Here is a 17,427-nt window from a genome sequence, read left to right as displayed (position 1 = left end):
GTTGGGTGTGGAGATTGCTTAAACATAAAAATTAAAAAGGATTAGGAAAAAAAACACTCTGACCCCCACCTCATAGCATACATACACCAAAATCAATTCTAGGCGGATCATAGGACCTCAATGGGAAAGGTAAAACAATAACGCCTCTGCAAGAGAGGAGAGTGTGCTCGTAAGTTTGGAGTGATAAAATATTTAAGTCGGATTTAAACACACTAACCATAAAATAAAAGATTTTGATAAAGTAGACTTCATGGACATGAAAAACATACGCTCATCAAATGACACCCTTAAAAAAAAAAGTGTCATTTACTCATTAACAATATTTACTGAGCACTTACCAGGTATCAGACTCTGCTCTGAGCTCTGTGGACAGAGGGGGAAGCAAAGAGACACCATCCCTACCTTCCAGAAGCTTAACTCCTAGAGCAGGAGTTGGCAGACTTTTTCTGTGAAAGCCAAATAGTAAACAGTTGGGGGTTTACAGGCCACAAGCCATCTCTGTTAAAGTAATTCTTCTCCTTCTTTTGCAACTGTTGAACAAACGTCAAATTGCCCCTCACGGCTCTACAGAAACAGGTCCCAGGCCCGGTTTAGCCTGCCGGCTATGATTTGACAATCCCTGGTCCAGAGAGAAAGGAAGAATGACCATTTGCAGAAAAACAGATACATAACTGATTAAAAAAAACAGATAAAAAAGAAAATAACTTCACAGCTGTTAGGAGGGAAGTGCAAGGAAGTGTTGGGAGGGCAAGAGAGGGGTGCTCTGATAAAGAAAAAAAGGGACAGGAAGGAAGGAGGGCACTCATTCACACCTGTGTGCTTCTCGACATTTCCCAGCCTCCTTTGGACTTAGGTTGACCTCACAACTGAATTCTCTTCCATAGAATACTCTGTAAAACGTCCTGGTGATCTTGCTTTTTCTCCCTCTTCCACGGGACCGGGGGACGTCTCTGAGACGGCTGAGAAGTAAACCCTTACTGTATAAAGCTACTGATATTTTAGGGTTGGTTTGTTATTACAGCACAGTGTAGCCTAATCTGACTAATGTAGATTTCATTTAAGCTCAGAGATAAGAAGGGGCAAAGTTTCTGCTTTGTTTTGTTTTTAATGTTTATTTATTTTTTTTTTTAATTTTTTTTTTTTTCCAACGTTTATTTATTTTTGGGACAGAGAGAGACAGAGCATGAACGGGGGAGGGGCAGAGAGAGAGGGAGACATAGAATCGGAAACAGGCTCCAGGCTCTGAGCCATCAGCCCAGAGCCCGACGCGAGGCTCGAACTCACGGACCACGAGATCGTGACCTGGCTGAAGTCGGACGCTCAACCGACTGCGCCACCCAGGCGCCCCTTTAATGTTTATTTTTGAGAGTGAGAGACAGAGCACACGTGGGGGGGGGAGCACAGAGACAGAGGGAGACACTGAATCTGAAGCAGCCTGCGGGCTCTGAGCTGTCAGCGCAGAGCCTGACACGAGGCTTGAACTCACTGACAGCGAGATCATGACCTGAGCCAACGTCGGTTGCCCGACGGACTGAGCCACCCAGGTGCCCCAACTTCTGGGTTTTTTTTAAATTCAGTTTCATTTTATGTCTTTAAAATGTTGGCCTCGATCCACTAAATTGATTTCCTAACCTATCACAAGGGGTTGCAACCCACAAGCCCAGAAACAGATATAATATGTATATCCGACATTATAATACGTACACTTCTAACTTTCTTCCAATTCCAGGAACCTACATATTTTGGCACTGAGTCCAAAATAGCTCAATCCATGTAATTATCGACTGTCTTTATTGTTATTACATGCACAGAAACCAGACCGAGGAAAAACAAAAAACAAAAAAACTCCTGCAAAGACAGGGAGAGAAAACACATGTTGCCTCCCAGCGAAAGCCATGAACGAGATGAACTCCACCCTCTGTCTCTCTCCAGCGACTCAGATGGTCTGTGCCTTTGTGAGGAACGGTATAGCATCGTATTCAGCGATGCTGGCTCCTGGGGTAGGCTGCCGGGGTTCCAATCCTAGGCTCACCATTTCCCAGATCCACAGCCTTCAGGAAACCACTTAACCTCCGTAGGCCTCACTCTCTACCCTTGTCAAATGAACATAAGAGCGGTTTCTATCCCACGGGGGTTAAATGAAAAACACACGTGGAGTTTCTAGCACACCCTCTTGCCCTCATCCTTGTATAAAGCCACTTTCCAGATGAGCAGCTTGTCCAGGCCTTGGGGATGTTGGTGGCCTTTGTCCCATAAGAGGGTGCAGAACTCAGCTCAGAGGGAAAAACCAAGCCCAGAACAGCATCTGGTGCAAACAGGTGCTCGAGGATTAGTCGTTGAATGAACCAGTGAATCAACGGGCTTACAGCTCAACTAAGGGCACTCACGAAATGCCACCTTAAAAAAAATCCCCAAACTCCAGAGTCGGAATCGGCCGGTGCCGCCCATCAGACCCACACCGGGCCTCTGCCGCCGCCACACGCCTGGGAACGCTGGGCCACATCTGAAAGGGAAGATGAAGACACCAACCACAGATGGGGATTCTTGAGAAAGTCAAATCTATGCCCTGTTTTTCAGCGATTCCCAGCCCGGGCTTCTGGCATTTGCTCGAGCCACCATTCACAAGAGATTCCTCAGCTATTCCCTCGTTTCTTTCCAAAGGGCTTTAATTAAAAACACATTTCTTTTTTTTTTTTTTTTTTCAACGTTTATTTATTTTTGGGACAGAGAGAGACAGAGCATGAACGGGGGAGGGGCAGAGAGAGAGGGAGACACAGAATCGGAAACAGGCTCCAGGCTCTGAGCCATCAGCCCAGAGCCTGACGCGGGGCTCGAACTCCCGGACCGCGAGATCGTGACCTGGCTGAAGTCGGACGCTTAACCGACTGCGCCACCCAGGCGCCCCTAAAAACACATTTCCATACCACAAAAAGCACTCCAGCTAGTGCTGTGGCCTCCCCAAGAGAAGAAGCCATTTTTATGGAGCCATCAAGTTTCGGGCGAGATGGCGAACTGTCGGTGAGTCACAGCGTCCCGGGGGCCCTCAACCTGAGATGCGTCTTCCACATCAAAGTGTCCCACTCTCCATCCTGGGTTTGGAGGGCAGGACTCACAGAATCCTGAAGAGAAATAATGGGGGGAAAAATAGCTCTGACTGGCCTTGTACTTTGATAATAACAATAAACACTATTGTGCTGAATTACGGCCTCACAAGAATCTGTCAGAACGAGTTCTGTTGTCGCCACCTGTGAGCTGGAGGAACTGCCCAAGGACACACAGGGCGGGAGTCCGGTGTTAAGAGTCTCCAAGCTCAGGTTCTCTGCACTGCTCCTTGGTCTGTCCTCTCTTCACATCCTAGATCCGGATGAAAGGCACCTACCTGACCCTCACCCTCCACGCATCCACCTCATCGGAACAAACAATGAAACCTCCCATTACCGAAAACGGAAAACCACTTTCTACACGGATCTGTCCCAAACCACCACCACTTAGCAGTACCACTGCCCATTCTGGAGGCTTCCATGCTGAGACTCTGTAGTCTCCCAGAATCAGCAAATGCCTCCGTAGTGGGCTGAATGGTGCCCTCCGCCCCGCCCCCCCCCCCCCCCCCCCAAATACAGGCTGTGTCCAAATCCTAGAACCTGTATTGTTTTATCTGGCACAAGGTGTGATTAAGTGAAGGATCTAGAAGGAAGTGGCTCAGCCAGGATGATCCAGGTGGGCCCTAGGTCCATCACGTGCCTCCTTACAAGGGGAGAGGCACAGGAAGTTTCCAGACAGACACACAGGAGGTAGCGGTGTGAAGATAGAGGCCGAGAGTTGACTGATTTGACTACGAGCCCAGCGACACCCAGGACTGTAGGCAGCCGCCGGGAGAGTCTCCAGAATCTCCGACGGGAACATGCCCGGCCAACAGCTGGGTTCTGGACTTCCAGCCTCCAGCGCTGGGAGAGCTGTCGTTGGAAGCCACTAAGTTTGTGTTAATTTGTTACAGCAGCCACAGGAAACTATATACTCTCCTGACAGACAAACTTCTTTGGTCGGGTCTCATCCGAGGGCAGAGGTGATGTGGCTCAGAGATCAGAGGGCTATGATCTCCTAGAAGTGGTCTCGGGGTCTCTGAGTAACAACACGCCCACCGATGGGTGAAATCAGAAGATGCTCGGATGAGAAATGAACTTCCGAGGTCAGAAGAAACCCAACAGATGGAGAGCGAGTGTTAAAGGTCAGGGAGTTGGCCTGGCCTCTGGGAGCCTGGAACCTAAACTGTGGAGAAAGACAGGCTTGGGGCAAAGGAAGTTCCCTGTCAGGGTGGGGAGGGCCCCAGGGTATTACTGTTCAAAGCTGTGAGGCAGTCAACAGGAGGCTGGGTGACCTATCTTTGAATATTTTTGTTTATTTTGAGAGAGAGAGAGAGACAGCGCGTGAGAGAGAGCAGGGGAGAGGCAGAGGAAGAGAAAGACAGAGAATCTCAAGTAGGCTCTGCACTGTTAGTGCAGAGCCCGATGCGGGGCTTGAACTCACGAACCGGGAGATCATGACCTGAGCCAAAATCCAGAGTCCAGAATCCAGAGTCAGACGCTTAACTGATTGAGCCACCCAGGTGCCCCTACACTTTGAATTTTAAAAAGTGATCTTCACTCAGGCTGGCTCAAGACAGAGGGATCATCCCCTCCCCGCTCCACCCAATTTTTTTTTTTTTTTTTTTTTTTTTTTTTTGCCTTTGTAACAAGGGCACTGAGCTTCATTCCCGCATGGCTGAAAGGATTAGGAAGGATTAGGAAGATCGAAGAACACAAAATTCGGAAGCACTCTGTTAAGGTGCCATTCCCTGGTTCTCAAGAGATGCACGTTGAGCTGGCTAACCACACTTCTTTCTTCCTTCAACAAATATGTAGCAAAGCACCCTCTATGGGCCGGGCACCGAACCAGGACCTTAGCAGAGAGCAGTGAACCTAAAAGCCACATTTCCTCCTCTTGGAGGGCTCTCTAGAGCCACGGTTCTCAACGGGGCACGAGTCTGCCCCCCAGGGGATGTTGGGCAGAGTCTGAAGACATTTTCCGGACGTCTTTGTGCCGGGGGTGCCACCGGCATCTAGGGGGAAGAGGCCAGGAATGCTAACATCCGACAATGCACAGGACAGTCCCCCACGACAAAAGATGTCAGTGGTGCTAAGTGGCGCTATTAGTGGCCTAGACAACCTCCACTGACACCACGGTGGGCGAGGGGATCAAAGGGAGGGAAAAACAGGAAGCCGGAAGAGCACATAGGAGGGAGACATCGCTCACTGTTGTCTACGCTCAGACCTGAAAGATGAGGAGTTATCCAGGCAGGAAGTGGGGTTGCAGGAGCGGAGCCGAACCTTCCAGGAGAGGGGGAGAAAGGGTGTGGGTGAGTGTGTGGGGCAGTGGACGAAGTGGGGGCAAACAAGGACACCCTTCAAAAGGACTGTCCCATCACTCTGGGAGGAGGACCGGCTTTACGACACAAGGAGGCATAAGTGAAGAACGCCAGTTTGCGGTCAGATCTGAATTTCAATCCCAGCCCCTCCACCCTACTGGCTGCGTGGCCTTGGACAAGACACCAACTCAGAGCTTCTAAACCCGGTTTTAGAAAATAAAGCGCGGGGGGGGGGGGGGGGCGGGGGGGGGCAGGGGAAATAATATCGAGCACAGGTGGTATTGTTCAGGATTAAACGAGAAAAGGCACATAAAGACTTGGCACGCGGCCGCAAAGGACAGATATTGTTCCGATTTGTGTTTTCAAAGGTCACTCTGGGCCCAGTGTGCAAAATAAAATGGGGAAGGGCGACCAGAATCGCTTCTCTCTGGGAATACAAAGCAAAACGAAAACGAAATCACTGAGAGGCGACAGAACAAACACCAGCTCGAGCAAAGCGCAGGAGCTTTAAAGCCCTCGATGACAACACCGCGTGGCCTCAAGTAGCAACGGCAGCAACACGAACAGCTTCCAGGCCCATTGAACTCATGTCCCCGGAAGGTACAGTTGTCCTAGATGAGTGGAACATACACAGGTTTCCCCCGCTGTCCGGAGCAGCGCAGTCTTAGGGAACCTCGGGTAAAAGCTGAAGCCAGGCGTCAAGCGAAGCAGCAATTACCACGAATTTATAGGGGAAAATTTCGAGCATTCCCAGACCCCCAAATGACCTCCCTGAGCCTCGTCTGATACCTTAGGACACATCCTCGTTCCGGACGCACAGAATAAACGGAGGTGTGCACAGGTGCTCACAGACACAGTTCAGAGTGGCGGCAGCTTGACACCGAGATGCTGACTGTCGTTCCCAGGGCCACTCTCGCTGCCTCTGCAACGCCTCGCGGCCAGACAAATACTGGTCGCTATTTTCACTTCTCGCCTTTTTCTCGCGAAAGCCAAAGTCCTCTTCGGGTTTCTTTCAGTTAGTGAAAACAGGTGCTAACATAGCGCTTTCGGGAGAGCAAAGAGGCCTAACATGAACTTTCCAGTAGCGGGGGCGTACCTGTGCGTCCATCCATCCTACCTGGCGGGAGAAATGACCGCCAGGTCTTCACTGTGGCCCCTGGTTCGTGATGATGATGAACCTGCACCCTCGCCAGGGCACAGCCACAGAATGAGTCCCACGGACCGCAAGACCCTTCCATACAAGCCTCTGAGTGACTCGTCTTGGTCCAGTTTTCTGAAAACCTTCCTGCTCGACAAGGCTCGCTGCCATCTGACACCCTGCCATCTCTCCCCGCATGCAACTCGCAGAAAGAAGTTAGAACACTTTCACATCAGTGGTAATGATGTGGTGTCTCAAATCGATTCCTGGTGAACTAACTACGTGTCATTATCCCAAATTAAATCCCTTCTGCGGGATACCGTGAGAAGGACATCTAAGATACACCAGGATGGCTGTTTAAAAATCTTTTTTTTTGTTTGTTTATTTTGAGAGAAAGAGAGAGAGAGCACAGGTGGGGGAGGAACAGAGAGAGAGGGAGAGAGAGAATCCCAAGCAGGCTCCTGCCAGCGCACAGCCCAATCCCAAGCAGGCACAGCCCAATGCGAGGCTCGAACTCCCGAACTGCAAGATCACGACTTGAGCCGAAATCAAGAGTCAGTCGCTCAACCGACTGAGCCACCCAGGCGTCCCCAGGATGGCCGTTTTAGAGCCAGAAGAGCGCCATGTACTCTGGGACTGTGCTTGGCTTTCAGGAAGGAACCAACTAGGGACACTGGTATGGCACAGAGGCACTGGGAATGAGTGGGGGAAGGAAACCATCCCGACCCATCAGAGGAGTGCAAGGCCACTTTTTGAGACCCAAGTCCCAACCCGCCACCCACACCAACCATGCGGGCCGGTGTCACGTTCTGGCTTGGGAAGACAGTAGTCCCGGTGAAGGTACATTCAGCCTCCCCAGAGGCAAAATCCAAATCACAGAAACAAGTGACCAGCCTTCATCTGCACATACTAAGTTGCTTTTATTAATCCAGAACGGCATGCTACAGATATTGTACAGCATGAACATTTATTCATTACAAAAATGGCTTCCAAACCATTAAAAATGAAATTGGAATAAGAGCATAAAACGGAACGGTAACATCACAACTGTTAGGAAACATTCAAAGTATTCACAAAAAATGTTATAGTTAGCATTTTAATAAACCAGAGAAAAATCGGAGACAGTCTTACAATCGCTTCATGTCAACTACAATGGCACTGAGTGAACAGGTGTCAGCTTTATACAGCATTTTGCAACATCAACATGCCTAGGGTTTTTCTTATTTTTAAAGTTTGCCACCTACTCGTATGGAATACGTGTACATAAAAGCGGCAGCTGGTTTTTCCTTTAAGAGTAATCTAATATACAGAATTTTGGCCCCTAAGGGTTTGATACCTCTTCATTTAAAATGCTTTCTGGACAATCTGCTACCAAACACGTCTTGTTATAGGTGACATTAAAACTACATACAAATCTACCTATGTAACATCACAGCAAAACATGATGAACAAAAATTACAGCATCGAAAAGAGGGAGAAAGCTAAAGTCACTGAGAATTTTGGCACATAAAGTTTTGCACACAGTCGGGCCACGTCCTAAGGGCACAGAGCTGGCGACTGTGAGTTCAAAGGAGAAACAGGGTGGTTCCCGCTGCTGCTCAGACAGCGTCCGCTAAAATTCCCTCACTAATTTTCAAGTCTTGTTTTACATAATGGCTTTTAAAGCAACTTCCGTTAATGCTACTGATCCTTAAATGCAACTATTAATGTCCGTTTGGCGGCATCTGGGTTTCATACAGCCAAAAAAAAAAAAAAAAAAAAAAAAAAAGTCGAAAAGAGAAACAAAAAAATATATATACACATTTTATATATAAACTTAAAAACCTTGTACAAATGAGTTGTTATATATAAGATGCTTATGCTAAGGGGAAAAAAACTTTATACAGTTTCAAGAAAAAGGAAAACATATTTTAAAAGGGACGACATACAGGTTCGACGAGCAATCTCTAAAGCAATAAATACTACTGGTCCAACAGCGTTGTGATTCCATTAATGGTTGAGTAGCATCCCCCTCCCCCCAAAAGAACAACACCATGGAACAAGGTATATTAACACATTTAACCCTTTGTTTCTGTACATTTAAACAATAACAAGTAACATCACAATTAAAGTTGTTTCACACAGAGAAAAAAAAAAGAGTAACGGCACTGCATTCCTCGTGCCCTTATGGTTTAAAAACCAGATGTAAAATGATTGGTTCGCAAGCTCGTATTTAATACAAATAATACAGAACCAACTCCTTCTGGAGGGCTGCTTCAAAATTGCTTCTTTTTTTTTTTCCTTTTTGTTTTTTAATCAGTCTTTTAAAACTAAGCTATCCGAACTACATAACAGTTATGTATATATATATATTTTTTAAACGCTACAAAGACTTTAAACAGCTGTTGATAAAAATTTTGGTAGAATCATGAGGTTCTTCTCTCATCTACATATTTAAAAGGAGGAATTGAAATAAGAATGGGTCAAATATTGACCAATGAACTCCATAAACATCAACTAATGTAGCCACGTGGCACAAAATTAAAAGAGTACAAAACGAAACCTTTCTGGGGGGGGGGAGGGAGGTGATGGGGGGCGGGGGTGGGGGGGTGGACAGAAGCGGAACGCAACACTACGCAAACCAACCGGGGCTGACGAGGCTAAAGCTATTCTAAAGACTTGGTCACGAGGGACAGCGGCTGGGGCTGCGTCCCGGCCACGGCCACGGCCACGGCGCTGTGGGAATGTAAGGAAGATGTCGACGGCTGCGCCAGAGACGAGGCGGACAGGACGGGCGGCTGCAGGGCGGCGGGGGGCAGGTCCAGGGCCCCGTTGGGACAGAGGGCGGGGGCCTTGCCGTGGGCGGCCTCGGCAAGCAGGAGGGCGGGCGGCGGCGGCATCATGGGCAGGTGGGCCAGGGGGTCGGGCTTCAGGGACAGCGAGAGAGGCTGGGTCTGCTCAGTCTGTGACTTGGCGTCTTGGGGAGGGGAGCCTAGCAGGTTGGGGGAGGGAGGAGGCGAGTCTAGTAAGCTTCCATCTGAAGAGGGTGGACTGAGGCAGCTGCCTTCACCTTGTATGTAGCGAACGCACTTTTTTTTTCTCCTAGAAACAGGGGGGAGAGAGTTCTCCGTGAATAGGGGGCAAAGATGCCAAGGGAGAGCGTTATCTACTGCTCAGAGCCGAGTTCGAGTCACCTGTGCCCCAAGAGCCAGCAAGCCCCGTGGCCGGGGGGGGAGGGGGGGGACGGGTAGTTACGCCGGGGGCGCGGGGGGGGGGGGGGGGGAGGGTGCCACGCTCGCTTCACTGTCGCCCCCGTCTGAGCCTGCTCTGGCAAACAGCATTTTACTGGTGGAGCGCCACCCCCCCCCCCCCCCCCCGGCTACCTACCTGCTCCCCTCGCCCCCCACTAACGCCCCCCCGCCGCCGCGACCCGACCCGACCCGACCCGGGCCCAGATACCACTGAGCAGACTAGACTGGATTGATGATGCAGCGCCCGTGTGCCAGAAAAGCGGCTGCATCCGCGCTGCGATTCCCCTGACAAGTGTGTGCTTTCTCTTTCGGCTTGGACGTCCCCTGGCTGGCCCATCGCATCTCCCCCTCCGTTCCCACCGCCACCACCCTACCCCCGGTGCTCTGAGTGTGTGCGTGTGTGTGTGTGTGTGTGTGTGTGTGCAAAAGAGAAAGAGAGCTCCTTCCCCAGGCGCCTCCTATCAATATGAAACTCTGACTGTTGAGCCCACAGAGCTGAAGGCAGTGCTAGGCAAGAGGCTTAGACGTTTTTACACCACTGCCGCCACCACCGCCACCGCCACCACCACCGCCACCACCACGGCCACCACCACGGCCACCACCGCCAGGCTGCCGGCGCCCAGAGAGCTTTTGGGCTTGTCTGTTAAGAACCACACCAAATCAAGAGAGGTCAGAATCAGGTGAGAGGAGGGGGAGGGGGGGAACAAAAATAAAACAAAATAAATTAAAAAACAAAAACAAAAAAATAAAAACAAAAACAAAACCACCAAAAACAGGTAGAAGAGGATAAACAAAGGTGGGGGAGGGGGAAGAATAAGAAAAACAGAAAATGATCCAAAGGAACAAGAATAACTGGTTGTATGGCCTGCAGGTTGTGGATTAAATTATGATTCAAAGTTGATTTTTTGGGTTTGTTTGGTTTTTTTTTTTTTTTTTTTTTGGTTTGGTTTTTAAAGATTTGGGGTCTTCCCCTCCCCCAACCCAGAGTGAGAAGGCTGGAAGGAGAGACAGTGAGGATGGGACGGAGGGGCATCCTGCCCTTGTCACTATGCCGAGGCCAGTGGACGGAGGGCGCAGCGTGTCGTAAGGAAGTGACGACGAAGAAGAAGTACCAGGGAATCACAGCATGGAACGTCTGGGGTTTGGGGGTCATCGGGATTAGCGGTTAAGCCGGAAAGCCTAGTTTTGCCCTGCACCAAAACCAGAATCTCCCCTCTACGCTTCTCGTTTACATAAGAAACAGGAATGAGAATGTCAGAGCCTCTCTTGCTTATCATCAAAAGGTTGGGGAAATCGATTCAAGAAATTGAGCATGTGACCTCAAAGCTTTTCCTACTATTAATCCCAGTCCGATGGGATGATATTTGGTAGGAAACGTGATCCCGGGCATCAGTCCCACTCATGCTATAAAAATAACGCAGATACAGGGAATGTGCTGACCTAAGGAGCCCTTGAACACAGTTAAAACAGTGGCTGATAACACTCTAACGACAAGTGTGTGAGCGCCGGCCGGCTTCCCATCCCAGGAAAGCGGGAAGACGCTGCCTGGTTGAAGGCAGCCGCTGTCAGATGTCACTGGCCTTTGAAAGGAAGGGGGTGTAATGAGTTCCTCCTCGGGTCTGTGCCCCCAGAGGTGTCTGCTCATGCCCCTCGGTGCGTGGGGTGTGGACTCAGCGAGATGGCGGGAGGGTGGGGAGGAAGGGAGGGTGGGAGGGAGCATGCTTGGCCTTCCCTGCCTCCCGGAGGCCAGAGGCCGAGGCCCACTGGGTGGAGGCCTCAGGGTCTACCTGATCCCCCACTGGGTGGGAAGGAACTCTAGGGGTGCGAGGGCAGCCCCCCTCACCTTCAGTTTGGAAAGGTTCCTTTTCTCCTCTGGGATAGACAGAAACAGACTGTGGGTTCTGCTTCCATCCCAGAAACCGAGATAAATAATTAAGCCTCTCAGAGTTTTAAACCACCTTAGCCTGCAGATCAAAACATGCTTAAAAAACTAAGATGTCCATGCATTTTAAAAAATGGGAGGACGGCGGGGTGGGGATGGGGGGCGGGTCATAAGCAAAAGTGAGGGAGAACAAGGACAAAGGGGAGGGAGGAGGGGGAAGAGAAAAGGAGAAACAGGAAACAAGGGAGTGACGTCAAGCAGCATTCCATGCTATATTAGGGCAGAGTAAAAAGATGGGAAAGCAACTTGGTGGGCTCAAAACAGAATCTTGTTAAAATGTCCTCAAATGTCAAATAAAATTAGAAACCCTGTGTAGCGAGCAGAGCCCTGATTGGCTGGGAGCGGTTCTGGCGCTCCCCTCACCCTCCCGCCCTCCTTCTGACACGGAGGTTTACATCGAGGGGATGAGTGGAAGCATTTTGAACATGGGACATGAAGACCATGAAGGACAGCGAGACACTCCTTCTAACAGGTGGCCGAGCAAAAGGCAGTTGGAACACACACACACGTTTCTGACGGGCCAGAAAACGCCTCATTTTGTAAACTGCTTTTCTTTCTTGAAAGCACATTTTGCCCTACTGATTGAGCACCGGGCCAGATCCTGGCAAAGAGGAAAAGTTGAGGGGAACAGGGGGCAAAACCCATCCGCCTGCCCTCCCCCACGCGGGCTCCGTCTCCAGTCGAGGGGGTGGCCTTTTAAAATGCCACTTCTAGCTTCTCATGGAATTACTCGGAAAGGAAGCTAAGGGTTCTTCCTTATCCTGTTTTGGAATTACGCCCTTTCAACCAGCTAAAACGCATCTGCTAACGCTTCTAGGGAAAACATCCCCACCAGAAGTAAAGTGGCCAGCAGGAAAGTTCTAACGGTGTGCCAAGGGGGGAAAGAACCCCGAGGAATGAGGAGGGACAGCGGCCTGCGTACCGACAGCCGGCCCCTCAGAGCTGCACTTTGGAAAATCGTGTTTATGGGGCAGCTACAAAGATTTTGGGTTTTGCCTGTTTTCTGTAAAAAGCTCAACGAAACTTCAGGCCTCTGAGGAAGATAACCACACCCTGGCTTTAAACAAGGTGCAGGCTGTGTCTGAGGAGGGGATGTCCGTCCGGGCCAATGCTAGTAATGGTAACTTTCGGGGGGCGGGGGGGGGGATGTCACCTCTAACTTGAAGCAAGTGCTTTTGAAACAAAAAAGGGCTTCTTCGTCTTCATAAACCACCACTCACCCCCCTCCACCCCCAAATTAGGCGACACACCATATGGCGAGGTGGGCACGATGGCCTCAGCCATACGTTTCTACAGATCGTGAGAAACCCTCTCAGGAGTGAGCCCCGCGATTAGCTAATCCTTCACCATGACAGGGCGTCTCAGAACAGGATTCCGCAGCTAATTATCTTCCGACTCGGCACAAATAAAATTCTGCCACAGGTTCGCTGCCTAGATAGGGTAAGCAGAGGCCCTGTCTTCCCTGGGTAGGCCTAATTGAAATACCTAACTCTCTTCATCTACTGCATCACGAATCTCTTTTCTGTTGCCCACAGAAGACCCCAGGACTGCGTGGGACTGGTATCTGTCACCTCTGTGAACACTGCCACGTCACAGAACGGGTGACTGCAGAATCTCCCTCAAGGCCTGGAATCCTCGCTCAGTGGGCACAGGGCTGTCTGTGGAGTTCTATCTCAATAAAGATGCTCGGGGCCCTCTCTCCCCTACACGTTTGGCCGACTCCAGGCACGTCGCCGGTCCCTCGTAAGGCATCGGGGGAGGGGAAGAGACACGGGAGACTTGTGGGCATGCACGTTAATGGGATGGACATCTGATCTAATGTCTAAACACGGAACACATGGCAGAGGCATGGAGGAGAGGGACACGTGACAAGGAGGCACTACAAACAGGGAAGCGTGTTCGGGGAGTTGAGATACCTACCATCATAATATTCCAAATTCAAAGACTGCTTGTATCAGAACAAAGAAACAACAAATTTAACCAAAGGTGGTCAGTAAAGGAAAGGAAATGAGACAGGAACGAGTTGGTATCCCTCCACCAAGAAGGAAGTACCTACACCTTCCCTGAAATTACAGCTTGGGTGGAAACCTGCAGGTGCAACACGGTGTTTAATTTGCACTCTTCTAATTCATTTTGGAAGCAATATATTCTCTCCCTCTCTCTCTCTCTCTCTCTCTCTCTCTCTCTCAGTATATACAATATATATTTTAATTCTGCAGGCTAGCAACGCTGCAGTATGGGACTGCATGACTCGTCGCTTGCAGCCCTTCAGCTGGTGCACGCCGTTCAATGCCACGCTTCTTTTCAGCACTGTAAAACAATGTCAAGCTAACCAGACTCCTCTGTACAGAGACACGTGGTTTTGAAACGTAAAAGAAAAACGAAACAGAACAAAACCAAAAACGCCTGCCCCGGAGCCCTTGTCCAAGGGTCTCGACTCCCAAGTGCACGGGGATGCTACTGCTGCCAGGTGTTGTGAGCTCATTCAAACCTCTGGAAATGGTGGCTCTCTACACTCAGCACACATGCCACGGACCGGGCCGGTTCCAGGATGCTGGCTTTCAAAGCAAAAGGGTTAAGTGCCCGTCCTGGTCTGTTAAGGTTGTGGTCTCAGTCCTACCAGGGATCCGGATATGGTATTTGCAAGAGCAAGGTGGGGGGAAAAGAGAAGGAGGAAGTGGGGAGAGGATACGGCATAAAATTAGCAAGGAAATTTTGAAGGATGAGGATCATTAGTCATTGATGCCGGGGGAGGGGGGGGAAGTAGATGGGAATGAGGTCAAAATATATTGACACACTAAGGTATCAGAAGGACAGAATGCTTTGATTTTCCCAAAGGCCTCACAGTGGTAATATACCTGCATGGTTTGCACCATAAAGTCTGTCGGTCAAGCCCGAACAGTGCCCGACACTTCTTTGGAGTATTTGCATCTGTTAGCATAAGGTAAACACAAAAAATACAACACAATGGTGGGTCATGCTCGGTTGGATGTGTCATCTCAGCTACAGCTGACTCGTCTTCTCTAGCACCTCGGTTCTATTTGATTCTTTCCTCACCAAGGACATGAAAGAAAAAGACTTCTATGAGTCAAAAGGAAAAAAAAAAACAAAAACAAAAAACAAAACGATAAAACACACACACGGGGGAAAAAAAAAAAAGAAAACAACAACCAGAAACCAAAAAACAACGAGGAGAAATAAATAAAAATAGAGAGAGAAGGAGGGGAAAAGGTGACGTTGTTGGCTTCTACCTAGGCCAGGATTACGATGGATGTCACTGAGCCCCATCCTGGACTGTCATGAGGAAGGGGGCTGGCAGGCAACAGTCCCTGGGAGGGGGCGCGCTGGGGCTGGCTGTCGCTGACCCGAGGAGGCACAAATGATGCTGTTTTACAGTGGCATTTTGGCTAGCAGCAGCGGGGAGAAAAAGCACATCCCTCACAGAGCAGTGTCCCGCACCCTCGTGTCTCCTAAGACCAACACACAGAGCTACAAAGCAACAGGCCAGAGAAGGGGGGAGAAAAGGACCGAATAGACCAGCTGCAAACCAGCACAGCGAATCTGGGAAATCTATACACACCTGCAAGGGCCGCACCAGTTATTCTGTTGATCAAGGCCAAAGCGCGCTCGGCATTTCTTAGGAGCGCTCAGGTCTGAATGAGTTCAAGAGAGAAGCGAGCAGAGGAGGAGGACGTGGGAGAGAGAGAGGGAGAGAGAGAGGGGGAAAGAGGGGGGGGGGGAGAGAAAGATACAAATAAGAAAAAAATAAAAATAAAAAAGGGAATAAATCAATGACCTGGTTACTAATTACAAAATATCGACTTTCGATTTTTAACTTTCTTTAATTAGAAAAAAAAAAAAAAGGTAAAAATCACATTCTTATTCAACTGGTGACATTAGCTGTTGCAAATAAAGCTGCAGTATCCCTTCTTTAAGGACTGTCTCTCCGATTCGTTTTGAACGGATAAAGGGAAGTTAGATACTGAAAAACTAAATTTTAAATAATAGTTTTCCTCTTTTGGTTCTGCTTTCCTTTTTTTTTTTTTCTCTTTTTTTCTTTTTCTTTTGGTTCTAGCTCTCTCTCAATTTGTTTTTCTTAAAGAAGAAAATAAAGCGAAGGAGGGAATTAAGTTTGTAACATGCTTTTCTCTTCTCAGAGTACAACAGTTTAAAAGAAAAAAAAAACACAACTACAAATAAAAACAGAACAAAACGAAACAAAACAGAAAGAAATAAAGAAAGAAAAGGGTTGTGGTACTGGGATATTGCAGCTTTTGAAATGTTTTTTTTTTTTTTCTTTCTTTTTTTTTTTTAAACCGATTTTCATTACTATTAACAGAAGAACAAATGATGGTGAACAGGCAGTGTGAATGAGCTGTTCGGGGTTAGTCAGAAGCTCATAGCAGCTTTTAAGCAGGTACAGTCAGTCAAATGCTAGTGGGTTTGCAAATTAAGAGCAGAAAAGCAAAAGGAAGAAAAAAACTAAAATAAAAAAAAAGCGAAGGAGAAAATAATCATACTGCGAATGCATGCTTGCGTGAGAAAACTTAGTGGGAGCAACGGAAAATGCCATTAGATTAAGGAGGTTTATTACTGAATTCCTTCCATTTTGGTTGGTTTTTGTTTTTGTTTTTGTTTTAACCAGTCTCTTTTAAAGAAATACTGCATATTCAATTTGCACAGTTAGTTCAACACTAAGTCACTGTCATCACTGCTTAAACAACTGTTATGGGGAAAATAAATAAATAAACAAAGCAAAAGTTAAATTAAATTCAAAAAAAAAAAAACCAAAGGAAAAAAAAAAAAAAAACAACAAAAGCAACTGAAAAAAAAAAAAAAAAATCTACCGAAACATACGAAACCGTGTAGATGGTCATTTTAAAGGATGTTCAAATGTCATACGTGTTTAATGTTAATAAAACTATAATGGCAAGAAAAATTAAAAAACAGTTTATCGACTATTTTAATGACTCAAAATGACATTAGCACCTGTAATCGGAGGAAGTGAAAGGCAAGGATTTAGGAAACATTCGCTGTGTTCTGAAAAAAAAGAACAAATTATACAAAGCCTTCAAAATTGTTGTTGTTGTTTGTAAAAGCCTGGCCTTCTCCAAGGGGACCTTCTGAGATTGCCTATGCAGTATTTCTAATTTCTTCTAGAGAATGACAAACCTCCTTAATTTAAATCGGGTGCAATTTACCACTGTAAAGGCATGCATCAGAACATTCAGGAACAGCCCAGTTAATATCAAACACTCACACACACCCCTTCCTCCTCCCGCGGCCCCTTCCTCATCCCTACACACAGACACACACAAAATAAGCAGACTGCATACGTCCCGCATAGGCATGCCTACCTCCCTCCTGTTACAGGCTCTGCGGTTATTTTAAAACACATTCCACTAGAATTACAATGTGCTTTTCATGCAACAATGAATGTTACTAGCTTTAAAAGGGCAGTCATGAAGCAATTAATTAAAATGCATAAACAAAAAAGGCTGGCTAAGATGGGTTCCCCCACATCTTCCTGGCCTTGAGTCTCTCCTGCCTCCCCCAGAGAGAAACCTAACGTTAAAGAGTGGTCCTCGTAAGTACCGCTCCTTCCTCCTTCCTCCTCGTTCTAACTTACCATTGGTCTCTCCTGGCTGCTTGTCCCTTTTCCTCTTCTTCTTCTTCCCCTGGATGAAGAGATGAAATGCAAGCAATTATTTCAGGA

The 17,427-nt window shown here is 48.1% G+C and overlaps 1 protein-coding gene across 50 annotated transcripts in view; it reads right to left on the bottom strand.

Moving 5' to 3' along the window:
• Positions 1-7,440: 7,440 nt before the first annotated feature.
• The window catches only part of TCF7L2 (transcription factor 7 like 2), a 202,310-nt gene continuing 192,323 nt past the window's right edge, over positions 7,441-17,427 (bottom strand). For 15 of the 50 annotated variants that reach the window (XM_045438923.1, XM_045438921.1, XM_045438922.1 and 12 more), the window contains 4 exons: positions 17,341-17,389; positions 16,701-16,751; positions 15,292-15,364; positions 7,441-9,620 (listed from right to left, as the gene is read on the bottom strand). In XM_045438923.1, the coding sequence (XP_045294879.1) occupies positions 9,185-9,620; positions 15,292-15,364; positions 16,701-16,751; positions 17,341-17,389 (609 nt within the window). In that variant the 3' untranslated portion in view covers positions 7,441-9,184. Of the gene's footprint in view, positions 9,621-13,630; positions 13,657-14,568; positions 14,643-15,287; positions 15,365-16,700; positions 16,752-17,336; positions 17,390-17,427 lie in introns of those variants that run through there. The other 35 variants (XM_045438955.1, XM_045438958.1, XM_045438965.1 and 32 more) reach the window with 14 other exon arrangements.

The sequence above is a fragment of the Leopardus geoffroyi genome, chromosome D2 (assembly GCF_018350155.1).
Source record: "Leopardus geoffroyi isolate Oge1 chromosome D2, O.geoffroyi_Oge1_pat1.0, whole genome shotgun sequence".
Lineage (NCBI taxonomy): Eukaryota > Metazoa > Chordata > Mammalia > Carnivora > Felidae > Leopardus > Leopardus geoffroyi.
The sequence above is the reverse complement of the archived record's forward strand: the minus strand, read 5'-3'. Positions and strand labels throughout refer to the sequence as shown.